The sequence below is a fragment of the Kryptolebias marmoratus genome, linkage group LG12 (genome assembly GCF_001649575.2).
Source record: "Kryptolebias marmoratus isolate JLee-2015 linkage group LG12, ASM164957v2, whole genome shotgun sequence".
NCBI lineage: Eukaryota > Metazoa > Chordata > Actinopteri > Cyprinodontiformes > Rivulidae > Kryptolebias > Kryptolebias marmoratus.
Window position 1 is genome coordinate 7866271 of NC_051441.1, and position 23979 is coordinate 7890249.

Below are 23979 nucleotides of genomic sequence, written 5' to 3' on the forward strand. Positions count from 1 at the left end.
ACAAGAGGATCTCTTCAGATGATTTGTCTGCAGAAACAAAATTACCCACACAAATCACACCCACTTAAAATTCTAACATAAGAAATGCATATGGTGAAAACAAAAAATGGTTATGAAGAACAGATGTGGATGATTTAAAAAGAAACATTTTATTTTTCTGGACCAGTTGCCAAGGAAAATCATGTGATGAAATGAACATACATAATGTGCTGGCACAGATTGGAAAACAAAGGAGAAACAAAAACATAATGACATCTATGAAATGACAGTTTGACATATAACCTTAAGGAAAAAAAAAGGAAAACCAAACATCTGAAACTAAAACAACAAATCTGTCACAATTCAAGCACAAATAAATACATTTCTGGGTTATATGGGGATTTTCTAGGAAGAATTGCACAAATCAAAGTATGGTGTTTACTACCACATACTAACCTTTACAAATACCAAAATAAACATCCACTTATTCCACATAAACTCCCTCCATAAGAACCTCTAAGCAATTGTCCAAATATTTATTTCTCATTAATCTTTTTAACATATTTTCTATGGAAATCACCTTGAAAGCACCACATTTCCTGGATGCAGTAAGTAACTTTAAAAGATGATAGTTGTGTTGTGGCAACTGTAGTAGTCCTAAAGACTAAAGAAAGAGCAATGGAAAAATGACTCAGATTTTCTCACTATATTGACTTACCACATGAAAGTAGGGTCAGTTTTTTTCCCTACAAGCATGAACACTAGAAAAATCAAACAACAACAACAAAAAAAACATTTGGCCTTTTACATTCCTCCAGTTGCACACGAAGGAGTCTCAAGGGACTATAGGGTAGATGAGGGCTGTTACAGTCCAGAATGATCCTTCATTAAGAAACCTACTGTTTACATGGCAGGACATATAAACAGGGAAAAACACATTAGGAAACAGACTCTGTGACTTCATGAATTTATTCATCCTAAATCAATCAGTTTTTCAGCTTTTAAACAATTTATATTCATTCATTCTCATCTCAAACACACATCTCACTAATGCTTAAGCAGCAGCCTAGCTTATTTGTAGCTTACAAAAGTCAACCTATTTTTTTACAAATCATTGTCAAAAAAGTCAAAGAAATCAGCATTCAGTATATATTAAACCAGCATTGATTATCATTTTCTCAAAGAGCTGTATCCAAGTAGAGATGAACATGTTAAAGCCCTCCTTCATGCCCCCCCCCAAAAAAAAAAAAAAAAAAAAACAAGCTCATATTAACATTTCAATGAGAAAGCATGAAAAGGAAAATAAACACAGGAATTGTCATTCTTCTTTCAGCTCCCAAAGACTCAGTCACTTTATCTGGCAAAAACATGTCAAAGAAAGTATAAAAAAATCATCCAGATGTCTACATTTGAAGAAGAGGTGAGGGGGAGTGCACAAACTATGGGGCACAAGCAGTTTCTGGGTGCACACTTCCACTGGCAACCAAAGTACCCTCCACAGGTGTAGCCCATAAAGGGACCAGCAATTATGGTATTCTCTAGACTTGACTCTTCAGTGAAAATACCCCTGAACCGAATGAGTGGTTAGTGTGTTCCCTACATTCATATTAGAGCGGTGTCATCTGCCAGCAGAGATCTCCTGAACTGAGATCTGAGCCACCTGTCTCAGTAGACTGAAGAAGTGAGCCCTGGAAGAAGAAAAGGCAGCCAAAGGAAAAGCAAGTAGAGCTGAGAGGTGAACTACTAATGCCCAAAATACTGTTTTGTGGGCAAAGGCAGTGTGGTTGTCCCCACTTTTTCTTACCTAAAAGTCGCAAAAATGACTCAGGCATGGCAGGGTAAGGCAAGGCATGAGGAGGCAAGGGAAAAGGAATTCTTTTACCTAATTGAACCAGCTACATTATATTTTGCAATCTGAGTAAATCATGCAGAGCCTGTCAAAAGCTCTGAAGATAATGTTATTGTAAATACATTGGCTGATTGAAGGAGCGACTGACCCACTCTTTTAGCATGTTCAGTTGACTGAGATCTTCTCATAGACCAAGATGATCAGTTATGCTGTCTGCTGCTAGTCTACCTGAACAATCTCAAGTGCCACACAGGCCAAACTACATAATAATAATAATAAAAAAGTCAAGTTGGGAGTTGATTTCCTGAATTGTAGCATCTTTAACCCATCTTGGGTAAGTCTTCATTTGGGGGTGCCAAGTTTTTTGGGAGTTCCAGGGCGTTTCTGCCAAAAGTGTCCAGGGATGGTGAAGGCGTCAACACTCATGGACATGGTTTTGGACGGGATGGCAGTAAACTGCTTGCGGTCAGAGCTGTACTTGTAAATTGACTCAATCATCTCAAGTGTAATGACTCGAGGCCCGATACCAGTGAGCCGTACCATCTCCTCAGTTTCAGGGTTCATGGTGTAAACTGCTCTGAATTGGCAACTGGAATCTCTGAAAAGGATGAGGAAGTGATTGGCTGTGCTGTTTTCCATTTCCTGGAAAAAAAAAAAAGAAAGAAAAAGTGAGCTTTATGGCCATGGTGGTGAGAACTTCTTAATTGAACTGTAAAGCGGCAAAGTGGTTTACCTCGACAACCTTGTTTTTCTGTGGTTCATTGACCTTTCCAGCCAGGCAGCAGCGAGTGATGGCATTGTGGATGATAAACTTGTTGGACTTAAAGCTTGGCTCTTTGTATAGCTTTGGTCCTGCAAGACACAATGTTGACACATGGAAGAACCAATACTTACACATTTTAATTTAACAGTATGTTAGAATGTAACTTATCACTGACCTGTGTATTCTGGGATGGAGGATGGAGAGGAAATTGTAGAACCATTTTCCCAATCCTTTTCTCCATTCTGAGCACTTCTTCGTCCTGGTGACATTAGCCGTGACCGGGATGGAGAGCGTGAACGGCTAGAAAAAGTAGAAAGAGTTCAGTCACTAAAGTAAGTTAGAAATTAAATCTCACATGCACCTGTGTACCTGTATAAAATAAAAACAATTTCCAAAGCAGCTATAATTAGAGATAAACAAAAATGCACACTGAATACCAACATATTATTTTATTCCACTTAAGTTTCATTAAGTTAATGACATCAAGATGTTGAAATTACCCATTTCTACAAAATGACAAAATTTAATACAAGGATATTTACTTTGACACTTAATGTTTGTGGTGTTTAAGGCTAAATTATGTACCATCAACTTTCCAAACCCTCTTTTAGATAAATGTAACCATCATCACTATGCAGGTTACCTGGGAGATTTTCTGACACTCAGACCTCCAGAGTCATTAGCCACTGAGGAAAGGTTCATCGATGAGTGAGAGTACTTCTTGTTTAACCTAGGACCTGCACAGAAAACAATTGAAAGAAGACTTTATAATAAAAAACCACACAAGTCTAATGAAAAGGTGAAAAAACTTGCACCATTCTGATGATAAATGTCAGAATATTTTACCAATGAAACCCTTGGCAGGACTATTAGACAAGACAGAGTCATCTCTGAACACAGTCTTGGGCCTCTGTTTCTTCACACCACGGACTGTGGTCGGTTTCTGCTTCAGCACCTTGTCCAAGTCTTCCATTATTTTTAGCTGCTGTCTCCTCTCATATTCCTGCTTAGTGAAGTCTCCTCTGCGTTGAGGAGTCCCTTCTGCTGATGGGGTGTGTGATGCTGGAGGGGTGACTGAGGTCTGAGGTGTGTCTTCACTCTTATTACCCCAGCCTTCAATAATCATCCACTGAGGCTTGCTGAATGTACAAAAAGATATGTTGTTGAACTTCCGAATGTAAGAAATTTGCATAACAAAATCATGTGCATCTTGAAAGATTAAAAGGAATAAGTTATTGAATTATTTAACAGTACGCTATTAAATCTTTTTCACTTAAATGCAGCAAAATATTTTTAATATGTTCATACCAAACAAATTGGATCAAATTAACTGAAATGCATTTTTTGCTATGGCTCTCTTAATTTGGTTATGAATATAGATATCTGAATAATCAAAAGTTACTTTGATTCTTTTTCTTTCTCCTGCTCGATTTTGCGTTTCTTCATCTCTTCTGCTCTTTTCTGCTGATTCTCAAGTAAAGCTGCTCTTCGCTGGGCCATCTCATCTTCTGGTCGATGCTTGTCATCCTGTAGAAACAAACAAACAAAAAAGTCATAAATGCACCCTCAAAACCTTTATTTTGAAATTAAACATATTGAAATACTTAGATTTAGCTGCCAACCTTGAAAAAGAACCCAACTCCTGCTTTTGATTCTGGCTCTGTTTTGTCACTCATTGAATCAGAGAAAGCATCAGGCACTTGATCATCTTCTTCGGCCTCACCTCGCAAGGAAGACAGTGAGATTTCTATCAAACTACTGCGTTTGCCATTCAGTATTCCTGCAGGGGCTTCACTTTCAAAAGAGCACTCTGAAGGGGCACCAGAGCTGCAGCCTCCACTTGCAAGTCCTTCCTTCTTCAAAGGGCTATGTGAGGCCCCAGCCTCAAGGTCCATGCTGAATATACTTTGTCCGTCAATGGAGCCTACTTCTGACTGGGCGTCATCTCCTGCAGGAAGAGGAGGTGGAGTAGGAGTCTGTATGGGTGTCAGTGATGGCGTGGGAACAGGAGTTGGTCCAGAGGAGCGCAGCTCATCCAGGTTATCAGAGTCACCTATAGAGAAGGACAGTGAGGTCTGGACCTGAGCCTGAGAGGGATTTACTCGACGAAGATGGGGAATGCGGTCAACATTTTGAGGCGGAGTGAGAACCCTGGACAGGGTTGGGACCCTAATGTCCATTTGACGACTGTGTTTTGGGCTTTTAGGGGGTACAGACTGAGCCCTTCTGTTAACATGAGGAGATTTTGGAGGAGCAGAAAGGTTTGAGACTTTATGAGATGGTGATGAAGAGGAGGTTGAGTTTAAACCTCGAGTGGGTTCTCGTGGCAGGCGTGCAGGAGGAGGAGCTGGAGTGGAGGTTTTAGGGCTGGCTGGAATAACCCAGGATTTGTTGCTGGATGTTTCAGATTTCTTCTTGATAAGTTGATTCTGCTGTGCAGTCAGCCGCTGCATGTCACTTTGCAGGGAGGAAAGAGCTGCAGTTAACTTGGACACAGCGTTATTATAATCTCCTAAAGGAGCAACCGTTTTCTCACCAGGTGTCCCAGAACTTTTCTCCCCTGGTACTTTTGCTTTAGTCTGATTGACCTCAGGCGTAAGTCCTCTTTTAACATTATTTTCACCATCTACAGAGGGGCGCTGTTTATCTTGTTCCTTCTGCTCGTCTTCCTCCATTTGAGCAAGCCTTTCCCCCAGATTCAGTTGTGAGAGAGCCTCTTCTGTAGAAGAGGCATCGACTTGACCACCTACTTTTTCCTCATCATCTTCATTCTGCTCTTTTTTTAACTGCAAAAAGGCACTCTTTCCCAGTCTTTGGCGATGCTTTGCAAAAATGGCCTCAATGCGTTTCTTTTGGGCTTCTATGGCTTTGCGTTTTTCATCAAGCCGAGTCCCCAGCTCAGACATTTCATTTTTGAGTTGTGGGCTTTTGCTTGGGCTTTCTTCAGACTTTTGTGTCCATGTAATCATCTGAGGAGAAGTTGGGTTGCTGGCTTTAGGAGAGTCCATGTTCTGTCTCTTTTTACGTTCTGCAAAGCTTGTCATTTTCACTCCACTGTCATTCACCTCCTTACTATGGCTATGAGCAGAGTATAAACCTGCAGCTGGTGTATTTGGAGTAGACTGGGCCTTTGGCAGGTCTTCTAAGGCATCTGAATCCACACTACCATCTCTCAAAACTGAATCGTCATCCCGTGAACATCCTGAGGTGTTTCTGCTGCGAGCTGGCTCCCTTGACTCTCCTTTGGGCTGGTACATCATTCCTGAGTGTGTTGGAGCAGAGCAGCTGATGGGTGCCAAGCTGCTGTCATATCTAGAACTAGAAGGTTCATCAGGAGAGTGGAGGTAGAAGCCATCAGGAGCACCATCAGGGTGTAAGCGAGGCTCCATCTTGTCCTCATTGTGAATAATTTGGAGAGCCTCCTCTATGGTGGGCAGCTCTCCTGTTTCACTTGTTCCAAGGCCATTCTCTTCTTCTAGTCTCGGAATACTGGGGGTCTGTGTGGCCCACGATGCTCTTTGTGGACCGTTGGGTCCAGGGGATTTACCAAGCAAATGGCTGAGGTCCTCGGCAGGAGTGTAAGGTACCTGGGTCATATTTTGGCTTGCTGGATTGAGATGATCTGAGCTCACAGAGCGAGTTATAACAGGGTTGCCCATCACTATGTCCACGTCACTATCCAGGCCAAAAGGAATGCTGAAGGATACCGCTGACAAGGGTCGGCTACAAAGAAAACAAAGCAAGATTAAGTGCAATAAACTTTGTTCATGTAACATAGTTTATTTACTGAATGTGTAGGACCTACCTAAGTGGTTTCTTGCTCCATGTATTTCCAACTCCCTCTATATGAGACATTGAGGTAGACTGAGTCAAAGATCCTGAGTGTAATGGGACGACACAGACATGTAAAGGCATGCAAACCACACACAGGGATGCATAACACAACTAAACACCAATGGTATATAAATTATAAAACATTTTCAAGATCGAAAAAACAAATAAACAAAATAAAATTAAAATGGCACAAAATAACTTGAAAACAAAGATTAAGGGAAAAGATGAATCAGACTATAAAATATTTTGCTACATGACAAAGTGTTTGTTTTTTTACCTGATGCAGGGGAGGAAATTGGAAGGAAAGGCTTCTTGAATATTGAAGGGGAAGTACTATAAAGTGGATAAATATTCATTTAGGTAAAACAAATGCTCAATAATACAACAACAGCAACTTTACAGCAAAATCTTATTCAGAAAGTACCTGCTACCACTCAGACTAGTTGGTATTTCTGTTGTGGATCCATCTGTAAAAGAAGAAAAAACATTTAGGCAGAAACAAACACCCAATGTCATCTTAAAAGGTAATGGCACACGCAATTTGCAATGGACCACAAATGGGTGACACTTACCTAAAGTGTCTATTGGCTGAACAAATTCTGGTCTTTGTACTTCAAACCACCAAAGCAGCTCTGACAGGAAGCTCAGAAAATTAAGCTAAAAGATTTATGATAAATTAGTTATCTTTCCCATAATTAAGTCCATTCATTAAGTTAATTAATAATTGAAATTGAGGAAGTACCTGAAGCTCCTGTGGTGTGTATAGCATGTCTTCGAGTGTTAAGTGACAGCAACCCTTCAGGCAACTGTCACAGAAATCACGGATGAATTGCAGGTTGTACAGGTTGTCTGTTACAGACATGGTGTCCTTCATACAAACATCTTACAGAAGAGAATAAAAGTGTTAAACTTACAGACAACTCCTGCACTGAGAAGCCATTCTTATGACAATAAAAATGTTTGTTAGTACCTTCAAGTCTTATTAGCCCTGGGCAATAATAGTGTATGGCTGCAGCAACAGCACAACCACTGGATAGATCCTTCACTTCATTCACAACAGGAAAAATGGGCTTCACTTTGGACTGAAATTTATCTTTTCTGTAGCGGAGCTTCAAAATGAAAAACAAACAAATTTAGCACCATGACCATAATAAAACCTAACATCAATTTGATGTATGAGTCAGAGTTAACGTTAATCAACAAAGTCAAGCTTTTACAAAATAGGCAAGTACTCCTAAATTTTTCCACACTGTAATACATAAAATGTTAAGAATTACAACATAAATGACAAATAAAAACTCATGCCGAGAACATTTAAGAGTGAATATGGATGGGCTAATGGCGGATGCAAGGGAAAGGATTGGAATGATGAGTAAAATTAGTTAATATAGGAGAAAGTGGGTCAACTGAGGATCTCGAGAGGATGGGAGGGAAAAAAAGAGATTTCCCAGATAGAAAGAAAACGTTTCAGGTAAAATTGCATCATGCTAACAGCCTACTTCCAGCAGGGAGCAGTTCTGTAAAAGCATGTCTCTGTTAATCTCCATAAAAATACAGCTTTCCCAAACAAACAAAAGAAACCAGTTGTGCATGGCATTTTGAAGTCCTGCCTATTTAACTGTGAGTCATGCACCACTCATGTTTCCACAGCAATGCCTTTGCCCTGTCCTGCAACTCTGTTAATTATAATTCTGTTCACTCAGATGTCATTCGATGCAGACAAGGATTTGATAAACAATGCAGTCTCAAACCAGGACATGGGGAATCAAAATAAAAACAGACCTGATCATATTTTGGCTGAGAAATTTGATGAAGACATTGGAGGGATGGAGGGATAGGGAGAGGAGGCAGAGGAAAGGAGGGAACTTACAGGAACAAGTTTCCAGTACCAGCGAGTAGGACACTGTCAGAGTAGGAGGAGGAAATCACAGAAAATAGAAAAAAAAGAGGGAAATGGAGAACAGGAGCACAGGGACAGATATTAAGCACACAGTGGAAGAACAAGACAAACTGGAGAAGGTTATGATGACAGCACTCTCTTGAAATAGAGAGAGAATTTGATTCAGCCATCTTTTGCTGGGCCTATCTTATGTTTTAAAGTGTCAACTCTTACTTCTACGGACTATAGAGTCAAAGGTCTGTGAATGCAGTCAACCAAAAATATGAGATCATTGTGCTTCATATTAAAGATTTACTGTATATTTCTTCCTTATTGTTTTTCTTTCACTATCCAGTGGCAAAGACCTACAAGGGCAAAACAAATATGCAAATAGCTCCATTTTGGACCAAGCTTTATACAGCAAAAATATACATTAAAGGTAGGACTATGACAAATGCTGGAGAATGAATCAAAAAGCAGTACTATTCTAAATTTTATACCCAATTAGTTGAATATAGATATTTCTACAGTAACTTGAGTATGTAACCTTTAAAACAAACCAATCTCTTCAGGTATGCAAAAAAAAAGAAACATCTAATTAACAGACCTTAACAAGATTGAACAGTTTTTCTCTCTGTCACCCTCCCTCAATTCTGTTAGCCATCAGTAGAGCTCACCTTGACTCCACCTGATGAGTCTGTATTTAGCCTTAGTCTCCTCTTACTCCCCCTGCAGCTACTGCTAGAATATTATATGTAGCTACATCTGAAGCCACATGTTTTGCAACAGCGTAGTCACCAAAACAACAAAAAAATTCTTGTCACACCTACTACTGTTTGTGCCAGCAGATTTGCCTTACTTTTACATTTGTGTATTGTTTCATTAAGATAAAGCCCTGGTGAGTAATACTGTCTTAAGCGTATGCAATACTTACAGACGGCTCAACAGGTTGGGGCTCTGTAACTTCCCGAGATGAGTCATTTTGGGCCCCTTCAGTTCGCTCTCTCAGCTTCTGGTTTAACTGAGGGCATAATACAATGAGAAAAGATGGATGGGTTATACTATGTGTTAAAATGTACAATGTTATCAATATAGTGTCTCAATTTGTGACACTAAATAGATGCTAGGTCATCTGCAGCACAGACCTGATGACATGTCTAAACAATGAGTCATTCCTGACAAATAACAACAACGTGTGTTTAAAACAAGTTTCTTCTCTCTGAACTGGTTCTTACCACATTAACCCAATGAAGTACAGCATCCTCCCATCTGGCAGCTCCACCCAGTAGCTCAGCAGAATCACACATTTTCACCGCAGTCACTGTCTCCATGGCTCCTACGGTCATCAAGGCATCTATCAGTGCCAGATGAGCACTCTGCACCAATCACAAGGCAGAAAAAAGAGGAACTTAAGGCCAGAGCCCAGGCTATAATTAATCATTTAAACTTATATAAATTTGTTTGACACTTTAATTGTTGTTGTAACAGAGTTCTGTTTACTGCAGATAATATTGCTGTCTGGTGCAGCTGTGCCAGTCTTCACCAACTGGTATCCTCTAGAGGTCACTACAAGACAGCTGTAAGTCAGGAGAAGCTCTAACAGGACTTCCCAGCCAGCAAAACAGACATCAGTAGATGTAAGTGAACTTTGGACCTGTGTTTGTACACTCATTAAATCATTAAATAGCCAGCAGATCTGTAATATAACAGATAATGTAACACAAATATCCTGGAACTGTAATTCCTGAGCTATTTTCCCTTCATTTGCACCTTCTATTTAGCTAAATATTTTCCTTTCTATGCATGAGTCATTTAGAAATGTGTGAAGAACAGATACAAGATACTGAATAATGTGAAACCTTACCTAAATCGCCAGAATACATAACTTAAAAAACTATAAGAAATCAAGGTGTTTGTGAGTAAATGTATCTTTCCAGAGAACACAACAAACATAAATAGGTCTAAAGTTAAAGATTTTACAACATGAATAAAAAAAAGACTTTCATTTGACACCAGATCAATTAGAAGTCTAGGTGACAATTACATCAGCCAGAGCCTATTAATATGTGCCACCAACATTATCAGCTCAGTTAAAGTGAACACTTTAATTCTTTAAACCTGTTAGCTTCTTACAAGTTGTGCTCTGTTTGTGCCATGAGGCTAAAACCAGTTGTGATTCATGTGTCTAATCTTTTATTAACAGTCTATTTAAATATTATACCTATTTTAATGCATTAACTTTGTGTATTCATAGACTAAAATGTTTAGCAATTTCTATTTGCCGTTTCAACATTACTGACTTCTCCTGTTTCTTCAAAAATTCAATTGGTTTTGAAGTTTACAAAACTTTGAAAATACATAAAGATTTTTCTAGTTTTAGATATCATCTAAGAAGTGAAGTTAACTAAAAAAAATCCTGCAAGAGAAAATTATTTACAAGCAAGGTTTTTCTTAAAAAAATAAAACAAACCTCAAATTTCTTTGTCATTTTCCACTTATTTTTAATGCATCTCTTTGCGTTTTCTTTATCTCTTTCAGTTTTTACTTTTTAGTAGCCAATAAACAGCAGTTGTGCGGTCATTTTTCTTACTACTGGGTAACAGCAGCAAAAGCCTTGCATAATAATTAATTTTGACCAAGATGGAGTCAGGCAGGTCACAAACACATTCTTCCAAAGGGGCCACTCATTCAGTCTCTACTGTATAGTTCTAAGTTTAATCTATGAAAATCAAAACTTGGTCCCTTTAACTACTTGGAAATTCCAACTTAGATGCCAGACAGACTGATTCCAACGTCTTTGTTGATGGGGACTGGTGGTAGTTTAGCTGTGTGCACGAGCTCTGCATGCATGTCTGCCTACTGAACCCTGCTGTAAAGTGCTGACTTGGGCAGACCCAGGGCGGAGATAAACAGGGTAGGCTATGCCAGCAAAAGCTTGTCAAATACTACTAGGGAAAACTCTCTAGATGTTCTAAAGTCGTTCACTGCAAATAGTGCGACTCTAACTGGCTTGCCCTTCAACTACTACTGAGAAATTAAAGACTGCTACTTGCTTCTCTGTGAGTTGTGACTTGCCTTTCCTGAGGAAATGTATGTTCAAAGGGTGGAACAAATGGCCTGATTCAAGAATAAAAATTAAGGAACTTGAAAAATAGCATTTATTCTATTATATGCTGCTACTGTTATACAAAAAGATTGGATGTAAACAGACTGCCCATCAGCCAATGATTTGACAATAATTGTGGTATGTTATGTAGTATCCTACTTAAACACACATATACATACATACATATATACATACACACACACACCTTTTAGCATTCAGTTAAAATGTTGTAACTTCTTTAGCTGTTTGTCAAGAAATGGGATGACAGATTAAAAGTATGGTAGACCTAAAAAAGTGTAGATAACTCCTGTGCTGTCATATTGTTGAGTACAGGGTGATTAAAAAAAAACAAAAACAAAAACAAAAAAACAGGCAAAATAATAAGGAAAGGAGGCGTAGTCACCAGTAGATTTCCCACTGCAGACCCAGGGGAGCTTGCTAAGCTAAATCACAAGGCTCCCTAATGAGAGTACAGAGAGGAGCCACTCGAACACACAGCTCTGAGCCTGCCAGATCACCATAACAACCAACCAGCTGACCCACAATGCACCTCAGAACAAGCCTGACTGCAGCACTGATCTGTGCTTCTGACTTAGCCCTGGTCCTCAGCTCAGAAACATCCAGCGCTGAAAATTAACATTTCATCAATTGACCCCTTGAAAATTAAATGTTCATGATCTTTTGCTGGAAAGCTGCTTGAATAATTACATCAGCATTTCAATTTCAAAAGTAAGCAAAGGCATCTTGTTGATCATTACAAAAGATTATGATGAGGGTAAAATCTGATTATGTTTGAAATATGATTTAACCCCATCCCCCTACCCAGCCTTGTGCCTGTTGATGGGTAGATAAACAGGGGGATCAAGCAGGCCTGGGGCCCAGAAAGGGATTTTGAAAAGGAGGTTAATACTTATATGTACATGAACTGTATGTTTAAAACAAGAAAAAACAGCACAGATTGATTTACACTGAATTTGTTCACAATACATTCCAATTATCGTGAGTAAATATATTCCAATTAGCAAAGGCCTAGAGCAAAAATAATGATGCAAGATGGTTAGTGTTTCTGATAGTCAGCCACTTCAGATAAGTTATTGAATGGTGTTCACTTTCCCAGAAACCTGCCAACACAGCAATACAGTTTAAGACAAAGTGTCACTGCCATTTAAAAAAAACAAACAATAGAGACCAGAAAGGTTAGCTATATTATAACCTACTCTTGTCACAGCAGAGAGCAATATTTAACCCTATCTTTAGTGAAATCACTAGCTTCTTTTTCCACAACCAGTTCGAGGTGTGACACTTGCACCTTTTGTTTCAACCACCCATCCTTGGCTGTTTTAACAAAAACTTGAACAAATAAGTTGGCATGGCAAGCTAAGCTGACTAAACAGAAATGTTGGTAAATAACAAGTCACATATGATTCCAAACTGGTACCAAGCTATTTTAAAGCACACACACCAGAATTTTACCAGCTCACTGCCATTTAGAAAGAGTAAGTAAATAAAGTCTACACAATAACTGATTATTTTCATTATTTGTGAGAAAAGTCCTGTAACCATGGATTTAACTTGTGACATGTTGGGGTGCAGGATAAGTTGCTTGTCTTCTTTGGCATGTCAGTTAATCATGAAAGATGACGTTCAGTCTGGGTACTAGATTATGCCTAATCTTCAAAGTTCTTTACCCTCAATCTGAGGAGTGATGGGGGCTGGGCCTCATCCACAAGGACAGATATTAGTAAGACACAAAATCAACAACCTCAGCAAATAAAACTATGATTACAACAAAATAAACACATCTGTTGTTCTTTTACAAAGGAAATTAATTCAATAGTTTTACCAAAGCTAATTTAAACCAATGATAGGGAAATTGAACTCGACATAGACAACTGATTTTCCTCCAGAAATTTGCAAACTGAGGAAATTATAAAAGCTGTGGCCAACAACAACAGTGTAACAGATTTTTTTATGTATAAGGACAATTATGTCTCTCCTTTTGTTCTCATTTGATCATTGCAAAACTTTGTAGTTTTCTAATAAAAGATCATTATTGAATCACACAAATGTAAATGCATAGAGCAGAGCCAACTTGATGCATCACCAGCATTTTTAAGAGTTATAGTGATCTGATGTGTCTGGATTTAAACTTCAACCCAATTTTGCAATATTTAGGAAACAGCAGCAATGGTGTAAGGTTTGTGCTTCACAAAGAAAATACTCAAACATGGCAGAGCAGATCACATGGTGGCAGTGTCCTACCTGTCTGTAAAAAGCATGCACTATAATGTTATCCTCTGAGCTTCAAAAATGTGAATCTTTAATAAACAACAGTCCTGTAGCAGATTGCTGCTGCTACAAAGCTCTTTTACTGGCTAGGACCCAGGCTGATGCTCCATCCTTGTAATGCTGCAGCATGACCCACTTTCTTTGCTTGCCACACAAGCTGCAATGCCAGTCACTGGCAGACAATCTCCAAGAGCTGCCGATGACTGGAAGGATCATAACTAGAAGCAACAAATAGCAAATGCAGCACTGACTGCAACAGCCAAATAAGAGTTTAATAATTAGGATTTAAAGTTGATTTAAATGCGCCACGGTTTGAACTTCAAAACACAATCCAACTCTAAGACAGTTTGGGAAAAGAAATTCATGTACAAAAGGGATTACACAGACATCATGTATGACAGATACCTGGGTCATTCAGCTTTCAATGATGGTGCAGAAACAACCATGATAAGTTTTGACATCAAAAAACTATTAATCATTTAATCCCCTTGTATTGCCTTTATGAAAAACATTTTAGTATTTACTGATATGTGGTGCCCAAGTATGAAACAGAACCTCTATCATGTTTTGGGAACTCAATAAAAGTCAAAGATTTATAGCGATGAAAAGAAACTGTGCGTGTGTGAGATGGAGAAAATGCAAATCAAAAAGTGAATCTGTGTGTGTGATTAGACATAAGAAACACACTGCAAAGTGCTATGTAGTCATATGCAATTGCAAAATACTTTTCATTTCTCACAAAAAGTATCTAACACTACACAGAGGGTGAATGTGGCATGCTTTGGATAGATTTAGGCTAAAAATGAGGTTGTCTTGTGATTAAATTGACACTAAAATGATTAAAAACACATACAAATAAACAGCAAAAAAATGAAAAATACAGGTTAAGGAAAAATTCCTGTAAAATTCCAGAAAAAGAATTCCTGTTAACAGTAACTGGTTTCATTACTTATCTTCCTGAATTATTTTACCTAAACAAAAGAAACAACTATCCACATTTTCCGGCTCAAGATTTCGAACATTATCACAGTACTGTTTCAGCGGTACTACAATACTGGCTGCAGTGCTTTTGCAAAAAGCTGCAGTGGAGTAAAGAGTGTTCACCTAACAACACTACTCTCAACAAATCTTGGAGGAGGCCATATCTTTCAAAAAACAGCCTATAGTTACAGCTACAGTTATATGTGGATGGATCTGGGTATCTTAAACGCTGCAGTTTTATGCCTCTCTGTGATCTGTGTAAAATACAGCAATACTTCAAATTTAAGCTGGAGTACATTGTACCATAACAGGAAAAATATAAACATATACCATCAAATGTAAAATACAATCATCGTATAGTTCCATATTTGGAGACAACTTTATTGGAACTATATTGTGTTGGAAGAAATACGGAAACATACAGAACCTTCTGTGAAGGGCTAAGAAGACAAACCTGTTTATCTTGATTTAACTCACTGAGCCAGCTAGGTGTATTCACTCGACACAGCCTCTAAAGTTTCACTAGAACTGTTTAGCTATTGTTTTGCTCCAGATCATCTATTGTAAATAGACTCTCTCTCCCTCTCACACCCTGAAAGTAAAGTAGTCATGCCCTTGTCCTTGCAGCTGGAACCACTCAAACTCTGAGATCAGTTGGGAAAAGGTTGGGGGGTTGGGAGAAAGGCTGAATGAGTAGGGGTCGTTTTGATGTCCTTTAATCCCTGGAATCAAAGCATAAACATGCCCCTGTTTATACAGCCTCCTGGATATCAGAGAATCTGGTGCCAGTGGATAAACCTAAACTAAAAATCTAGATAAACAAAGCATTGCTCCAAGTGGCCACTACCCAGGAAATGACTAGCTATTCTTTGCTACTATTTTAAAAATTTAATAAAAAAGTTCTTAGTCCAATTACATCATGGCAACACGTATGAGTTGGAGAGCAACAGGGCAGGTGAAGAGGTGATGCAGTTGTAAATATGAATATACTGTACATTATATTTGTAAAAACGTGCTTGATTGAATATGTGCTATGATGTAAATTCAGAGGCTTTTATTGTATGTACTGTTTTTATCTAAAAAAAAAATTATGGTGCATGTTTTATGAAAAATGCTTAAATACAGATGGACTGGACTGGAGACTGGTTTTAATCAGAAATTACCATTTTGATGGGTTTATGTCGAAGGTCTGCATCAGTCACTGTTGCCTCCTGGTCTTTGGCGACTATGCCTTTCTGAGTGAGGAGTTGAAGCAGGACGGCATTGTCTTTGGGCTGTTCCTCGGCTTCAAATAATATGCTGTAGGTGCGACAGTATAGCTCTGAGGACTGCAGAAGGCGTGTGACTGGAGGTTTAAGGTGCTCCTGTTCATACTGGTCACAGTAGAAGGGATTACGCAGCTCTGCAGGGACATTTTCTATCAAGAAAAGAAAAAAAAAAAAACATACATGGTTACATTGACTAGTTTTTTTTAAAGTGTCTTTCTCAAAGTCATTGTTATGGAAGGACATGACTACTAAATACAGTGCAAATCATATTAATGGGTTTTCTATACTGCTACATAGTCCTCAAAAAATGAAGACAAAAAAATACATAAACACTACATTAGAAACTTCTAAGAAATCATAAGAAAGTCAAGAGTTTTCAAAGTGACTTTCTCAGTTTGAAGAGTTACGAAATGGCAACTACAGGAGGTCTGGAGGTAAAGGAAAAGCTGCTTGTAATGTTAACAGAAAGGCAAATCTAAAACCCTGTTTGACAGGAAAACACCTTCCAGGAAGATTCAAGACACTTTAGAGAGGCAGTACACCATTTTACTCTGGAACCACACCTGCTCACACATCAAAAGAAATGTCAGAAAGGAATCTTATGTCCCAAGCAAAAAAAAAAAAGGATTAGACATTTATAACTAAAGAGGCCTAATGTATACTGATGAAAGTGTTGCAAAGTTATGTTAAGGATTTTTGTTTACTATAATGACCAAAAGTATACTGAAACAGGTGACGCCAAATGATTTTTGCTGAGACAGAAAAACCAAGAGCCTTTGCAGGTAAACATGCAGGAAAGACTAACTAAACATCTACAATGCAAGAAATGATAAAAAATTATAGCTAAAATATAAAAATCAGGTGTTATTCATTCCATTTTATATGAATGTGAATGCCCACTCAAGAAAAACTGTAACATATATATATATTTTTTTTTCCTGGTAACAAAAAACAAAATTTATAATAAAATCAACATAATAAATAACTGCTGTAGAATACTGTTTCCAATTCAGACTCAAAACATTTTATGCCTGTCATATGCCCAGAGAGACTTAAATAAATGCCTGTTGTTTTCATTTGCCTCAACCTTTCATACGGCTACACAACATGAGTTTGTTATCCAGCATGCAGTCATAATTTTAACAGTAAGTACAGCAAGCATTAAGGGCAGTGGGACACAATAAGCCCTGAAGTTGTCATCTGCTTATTATAAATGCTCTACAACTGTTTTGTTGTTGTTTTTGTTTGTTTGTTTTGTTTTTAATAGGACAGATTTTATGCCCTTTTTCACAAGCTGACAGTTTGGTCTTGAATTATCCACTAAACACTTTAGTCAAAATACAGCAAAAAAAGTTTTTTATTTTAACATTGATTTACACATTTTTCAGAAAGGCTAGTTGTAGTACAAGGAGTCTGGGACTTGAATTCACCCTTCTCTGATTCCTCATTTGTAAGTTTTAAGCTTATTAGTATTCAATATAACATTTAAAGTGCATTATTACAGTAAAGAAACCTACAGCAGCCACCCTTAAAGCTCAGGCCTACTGACAACCTGATTATCTAATTGTATTCTCAAATACTAATATTTCCCTAATTTGCAGTTTGAACACAGAGACGTAATATTTCTTCTTGATGTACAATCTTGTCACAAGTCATGTATTTATCTAACAAAGACAAATAAACTAATATACTGCAAACACAAAGAAACAACATTGAGTTTGACAATAAAACAACAGATACACTCAAAATGTTTACCTGTAGCATTTCAGTTGTGTAAATCCTAGCATTCACAGTAGTTGCATTTCTCTGTTTGAAAACTTTTAAGTAGCTACTATAATATTTTAGTCTATTTGAGAAACTTTTCATCAGGGTTTGCTTTGTTAATACCTTCAGTTGCTGTAAGTGTATTCAATGACAAAATTAAATCAAATTTTTCCAGTTCCCTATTAGTAAAAAAAATAAATAATTCCCTATCTGGAATAGAAAATACAATAAGAGTAGTTGGGCAATACTATAGACAAATGATAGGTAGAAACTCAGTAGCCCTTTTTTCAAATAAATTATAAATTGAATACCTGGCCATGAAAACTGGTATTAAATAATAATCAACAAACTAAGTGCATTTTCTATTTCTAATGTACTCCTAAAATAGCACAATCCACGACAAACTTCTCCCTGCCAATCGGTGCTACTAAAAAAACAAATAAAATCCTTTATGTCAGTCTCAACAAAAAGAACATCACCTTTTTAGTGGTTAGATAAAGATAGCAAACAATCTTTTTCAACTGGTCTTTCTGTAAATATAACCAACACAGCAAACATTATTGTAAAAACACACACTTGACACACCCACTATGGAACTGGTTTTTCCATTCCCAAACAAAACCCGGTGTCTATGTGCAAACCTACTCAAATTTGTTGCTTAAAGGGCATTCGGGAATGATAAATGAAATTGAAATACAGTACTAGTGCCTTAAACAGAAAAAGACACATTTTGCGTCTAAAGCTGTAGACTGAAATAAAGAGGTGCCACAAAACAGTTTTATGTTTATGTAGTCATGTAATGGATCCACATAACATCAGCCACTAAAACAAACAGCCAATGTTGGACAATGCCCTTTTCCTTATCTGTATATCCCTCATTTGAGAATAGTTTCAGTCTCACCATGTTCGGTCTTTTTTTTTTTATTTTGGTGTCAAAACCACAACAAAATAAATACTGTTACAGCCTTGTGTAGTCATTGTATATGAAAAAGAAATAACTCCCACAATGACGTGCTAGAGAAGATCATTTTTATTATTATTTTTTAAATCTCCCCAAGAAGGCAAAGCAGGATGCAAATGCCAGAACTCAGTGAGATGAAAGAGATCGATATGAACATAATTTACTTATGAAACAGTCGGGCCATGAACGATGACTTTGTCCAATGCATATTTTTAAAAAATGGGTACAAATTTGAGGTTGCAACTCTATACAAAAGTGTCCAAAATAGCAAAATATTACACCATAAATTCCAGAAATAATGACAACAAAAAGAGTGTGTGTAGCCATGGAAAGAACTAATTGAAGCTGTGTTAAAGACCAAACAAGAATTGTGCTGCCACCATATTGTTGATATAAACAGACCACTAAGCAAAAATTTGAATTAAAAACTTGCTTGTCTGTTTGCTTGAACTGGAGCAACTACCTCTTTATCATTCTATGCTTATCTACTGGTTTGAGTGAGAAGGCAAAAGTCAAATGTGTGCAACGTTTATTAACTGAGCACCACAAAAATCATAGTGGGTGAGTTCTTTAAGTAAATGGATGCCATATACTGATGAAATTTTGACCAAGAGCCACAACAGGAGCCATGAGTCCTTTTTCATTGACTGAGATATGATCATCACAATGATCATAAGTCAAAGCAAATTAAGTTTATACAAAGAAAGCAGAGTGGAACTCAAGATTCAAATAAAGTTGAATAGTAAAAAGTTTGACAAGCACCCACAGTCCACTTGTTCTTACTTTTAGCTGTAACAATCAAAAATTTCAAAAAGGGTGTCTGATCACCAGCTTACATTTATTGGCTCCCTCAACAACCCAACTGTCCATTCTAAACTTTCAGGAACTCTAGCACACATTAAATAATTTATAGGAGCACAGAAGTGTGCAAATAAGCAGGATGCCCAAATAATCAAGTTTTTATTGTATGTGTCATACTGAAGCAAAAGTGAATACTTTATCAAAAATGATGAAATGCCATGTCTGGTAAATGTTTACAAAAAAAATACTGTGTATGATAGGTATAAGGACACTCTTTGTTTTCCTATATTGAAAATAGCTTTTTAAACAGCCTGATCTTGTGTTGGAAAAGATCAAACACATATGATTACCCCTTCTTATTTTTAAAACAAAGAAGGTATTGTTTAATTGCCTCAAAACCTACCTGTTTTGAGAAGTGAAATATTAATATCTCTCCATCCACAGAAACACAGAATCTGAGGGAATTGCCAAAACCAAATTAAAAAATCTGGGAAATTAGAAGAGACTGTCCTTGTTTATTTTATTGAGTTTTACTTGATTTCAAGATTTTTCAGGATACAGTGCACACTGATTAACATGACTGTCAATGAGCCAGTGGCCAAGTCTCACACTAAACTATTAGAAAGAAAAGGTCCACTCCAAGCATGACACACTAAGTGTCTCATCTCCACGTGCATTCTCAGGTCCACTTACCATAAACATGCCAACCCTGACAGCTTTGTGTATCCTGTAACATTAACATGGGAACTGCTTCACTGCACCACAGTAGCCTTAATTGCATTAAAGAGCCAGTGCACACAGAACGTCTTATAGCCTGAAAGTGATTACATTATGGGTGCCTTAGAGGCAAACAGGACAACACCAGAGAGCCCATAACAGAAAGGTCTTTTATATGCAGATATAATTATTATAATATATATTAAAACACATTAAACAACTCAGTAACTATATCCAGGGCTTTGTCTTGAAATGATTCATATCTAGTAAAAGGAATTTAACTTTTTGTGTGAACACTAACATCCTCCTCGGGTCCTTGTCTCTTACTGACGCATCATAGTTACACTGATTGGAAGAGGCAGATTAATAGCACAAACAGAACTTTAGCCAGATCTTACATTACAACAAAATGTTTAAAAAGTAGTGCATCCCTAGAACAAGTAAAAGTTGGTTTAAATAAATAATACAAAAAGTGTAACAAAAACAGGACTTACAGAAAAAGTGTGAACTGAAAAAGAAAATGACAAAAAGACATTTTTGTCAATTTATAGAGGAAGGCCTGTCCCTGGCTTAAACAGGTAAATCTTCAGTTTCATTCCAGTATTATGGCACACTTGAATCACTATCAAATGATCTGCCATTTGTCACAGCAACTTTAGAAAGATAAATTACTGCTTTAGTACTTTTCCTTTTATTTAGAATATATGAATCACATGTTCATGACAGTATTTAAGCTATTAAAAATCATCAACACATTAGTCTCTTATGCATTCAAGAGGACTGGGTCTACTGTTCATAGCCTAAAGGAAACAGGAACATTGTGGCTGAAATGGGTTGGTTTAGCCTTTTCATAATATTACTAGATTAAATCCCGCTATCCAGTCATCCGCTTTTCTGTGTAGGGTTGTGAAGGAGTTGGTGCCACACTAGCGGTCATTATGCGAGAAGTGGGGTACACCTTCGACAGGTCGCAAGTCTATCATAGATAACTAGATTTAAGCAGAACATTTTTATAGTCTTTTGCCTATCCATAAATGATAGGTAGCTGGAGATCAAAAACAAACATTTCCTGTTTCCAACCTTTAGACATTAAAATGCAAACATAGACGTTTCAATTTAAGTCTTTAAACTGATTATCAGTCTTCTTAAAAAGACCTTTAACATTTCTGCAAGCCTATCACAAAATGAGGTGTGGACACTAACACTATGTGGTCCATTCTGAATTCCAAAGCCATAAAAATGTTCTAGTTTGGTTAATTGACCTTGAAGAGCTGAGGCGACCTAGTCTGGCTCCTGCTGGGCTATCTGGTCTACCAGAGATGAATTTCTGGGAAAGGACTTGATGATGTCACCTTGATTTGCATGACTGAATCAGCAAGGCCATTGAGTCGATTAACACAGAAACTACACAGTATCCTGGTGTTTGTTGTCATATTCCCAATCCCTGGCATCAAATGACTTTGACCATAAGGTGTGGCTAAGATTCTAGAAGTACATGCTGTTTAAAGACACTCAAAGTTTTGAACCCAGGACCTGCTTGAGACTGTGTAACACAAAAGCCATATTGCTTAAGCCAAACACAGTTCAGCTTTATCTTTCCAGGCCAAAATGAGTCAAATTTTGTAAAAGCTAAATCACCTTGAAGACAATGGCATATTGTTAGAGTGGTAAAAATAAGAAATGGAAAGAGCCATGTTATTAAATCTTCCTCACAGATGCCTGTTTAAGTGTCTCCTTGTGATAACTAATCTTTAACAGTTGGTATTCAAAAACAAGGAAATGTGTTAACACCTCAGGGTCAAAGGTAACAGAGCTCAAGAAAGACAAGCCAAAACCAATACCTATTATACTCGAGTGCTTTATGCAGGAACACCCAATTAGTTTGGGCCTTTTTTGTTTTGCATCACAGAGACTGGGCGTTTTGTTAATCTTGAATTCTGCTGACTAAAGATACAAAAAGAAACGCCTGATAAAATAGAAAAGCAGTATGAAAAATATTCTCTCAAAGTACATAAATTTTATCCCAACTATATCCAATGGAGATATACGCATGTAAAGGAAACCGGTGTTCATTCTTCCTGGAGGGGGGTTGTCATTGTCACAGAGGAGTAAGCATACTTGAGAATATAAACACTGTGAGCTAAGTCTTAAAACGTAGCCAGCAGCCTGTCATTTTAGACCTCAGTTAGCTTGATAAGGGAGGCCTACATGAGGAGGATCATTTCTCTGACAAACATAGCCATAGAGCGAGAACAAATGACATGTGTCACGGTTTAAAAAAAAAACGCAAAGAGAGCGAGCGTCCTCTTTTCACATGCGGCTCTTTGTGCTAAAATTGCTGAACTACACAAGCACACTACAGTTCTACACATCCATATGCTTTTTGCTAACATAATATAAACACTGCCGAACAACAAAGGGGCTAAATGACTTTACACAGACAGCATAAATAGTATTTAACTCGCCAGGCTTAACTAAAACCTACCTGAACTGCCGTAGGACTTCGCTAACAGCCATCCGACACTTGCGCATATTTTTGATTTAGTGCAGTCATACAAATCCAAAGGCTTTATGTCTGAGACCACAAAAGTCTTCTTCGTGGTAGGGGAATCCACCATAGCGAATCTGTAAAAATATGAAACGCTATGCTGGCAAAAAAGGTGGGGGGATACAAGACTGTATAAAAAAAATCAAACAATCATTCTGTTTTGTACATTATTCCACACGACCGCAGGGTTGGGAATACGGATGTGGTTTCAGGTTTTCCTAAGGAAATATCCGCCCCGGTCTCGTTCCCAAGCTAGTTGATGTCAGTTTTCTTCCGCTGGCTTCTGGAGATTAAACAAAAATCCGCTCAGTTATACTTTCCAACCAAATGAAACCGCAATCCGCCAGGTTATTATAGAAAACCGGAATATTCCCACTCGTTTCCCCCCCTACTCGTCCGCATTGCTGTGTTGTCAGTTCACTGTACACAGCTCCACTTCAGTCCGGCCGATGAGTGACTGCCAGGTACGCCACACTGACGTCGCTCTTTCATTCCTTCGACCAATCAGAATCGAGCGTGAGCAGTGGAGGCGGGCTCTTCCTGTGAACGCAGACAGCAGGTAGAGGTGTGGTGTGAGTTTTGCTACAGGTGCATCTCGTACATAGATGAACGCCTGGGGAACAGCTGGGAGTGAGTAGAAATGCCAACGTTTAACTATCTATTACTGTAAAATCCTTTATTGTCACAGTCTATTTGAACGAAATGCACAAAATTACCACAATCACAAATATATATATATATATATATATATATATATATATATATATACTAGCAAAACAATACATTTGCAAACTTAATATATTAAATCTCTGACTTTTAGTGGAGCTAATAGTACTTTAATAAATTTTAGGCAATCTGATTCGACAGTTTTGACTAAAGTATGCAGCAAATACAAAATAACAAATTTCATTCAAAAATGTTTTTGCAATCAAGGTTTGTTACAGAAGAAGTCTTTTAATTGCTAATTAAACTGTTACAATTATCTTGTGTTAGTTTTTCCATTTCTTCAACAATATTAAACTCAAAGCCTGTAAAATAAATGATATACATTTGATTTTCTATTGTATTCCTCAATGGCCTATCAGTGTTCAAAATAGCATCTGATGATGTGACACCATGATCTTATTTGTAGACTTTGTTCTTCAAGAATGTTAGTTTTCAACAAAAATGTAATAAAAATGAAATAAACCAGAAATATATGATAATTTGTGAAGGATAATGAAAAGGAAATGAAAGACCA

At 37.6% G+C, this 23979-nt stretch overlaps 1 protein-coding gene across 3 annotated transcripts; it reads right to left on the reverse strand.

The window, feature by feature from the left end:
• Positions 1 to 128: 128 nt before the first annotated feature.
• camsap3 (calmodulin regulated spectrin-associated protein family, member 3) lies at positions 129 to 23200 on the reverse strand. Of its 3 annotated transcripts, none has more exons than XM_017429372.3 (18): positions 22677 to 23200; positions 15844 to 16097; positions 9540 to 9680; positions 9239 to 9325; positions 8296 to 8328; positions 7396 to 7534; positions 7168 to 7307; positions 6998 to 7082; positions 6850 to 6892; positions 6703 to 6758; positions 6397 to 6433; positions 4214 to 6314; positions 3994 to 4118; positions 3438 to 3730; positions 3235 to 3328; positions 2767 to 2891; positions 2562 to 2680; positions 129 to 2470 (listed from the first exon to the last, which is right to left on the reverse strand). In XM_017429372.3, exons 1-18 carry the CDS (start codon positions 22807 to 22809, stop codon positions 2171 to 2173), a joined length of 4305 nt encoding a protein of 1434 aa, XP_017284861.1. In that variant the 5' UTR covers positions 22810 to 23200; the 3' UTR covers positions 129 to 2170. The 3 variants fall into 3 exon arrangements, with proteins under 3 accessions (XP_017284861.1, XP_017284859.1, XP_017284860.1); XM_017429370.3 differs by having other exon boundaries at positions 6397 to 6469; XM_017429371.3 differs by lacking the exon at positions 8296 to 8328 and having other exon boundaries at positions 6397 to 6469; positions 22677 to 23199.
• Positions 23201 to 23979: the final 779 nt, after the last annotated feature.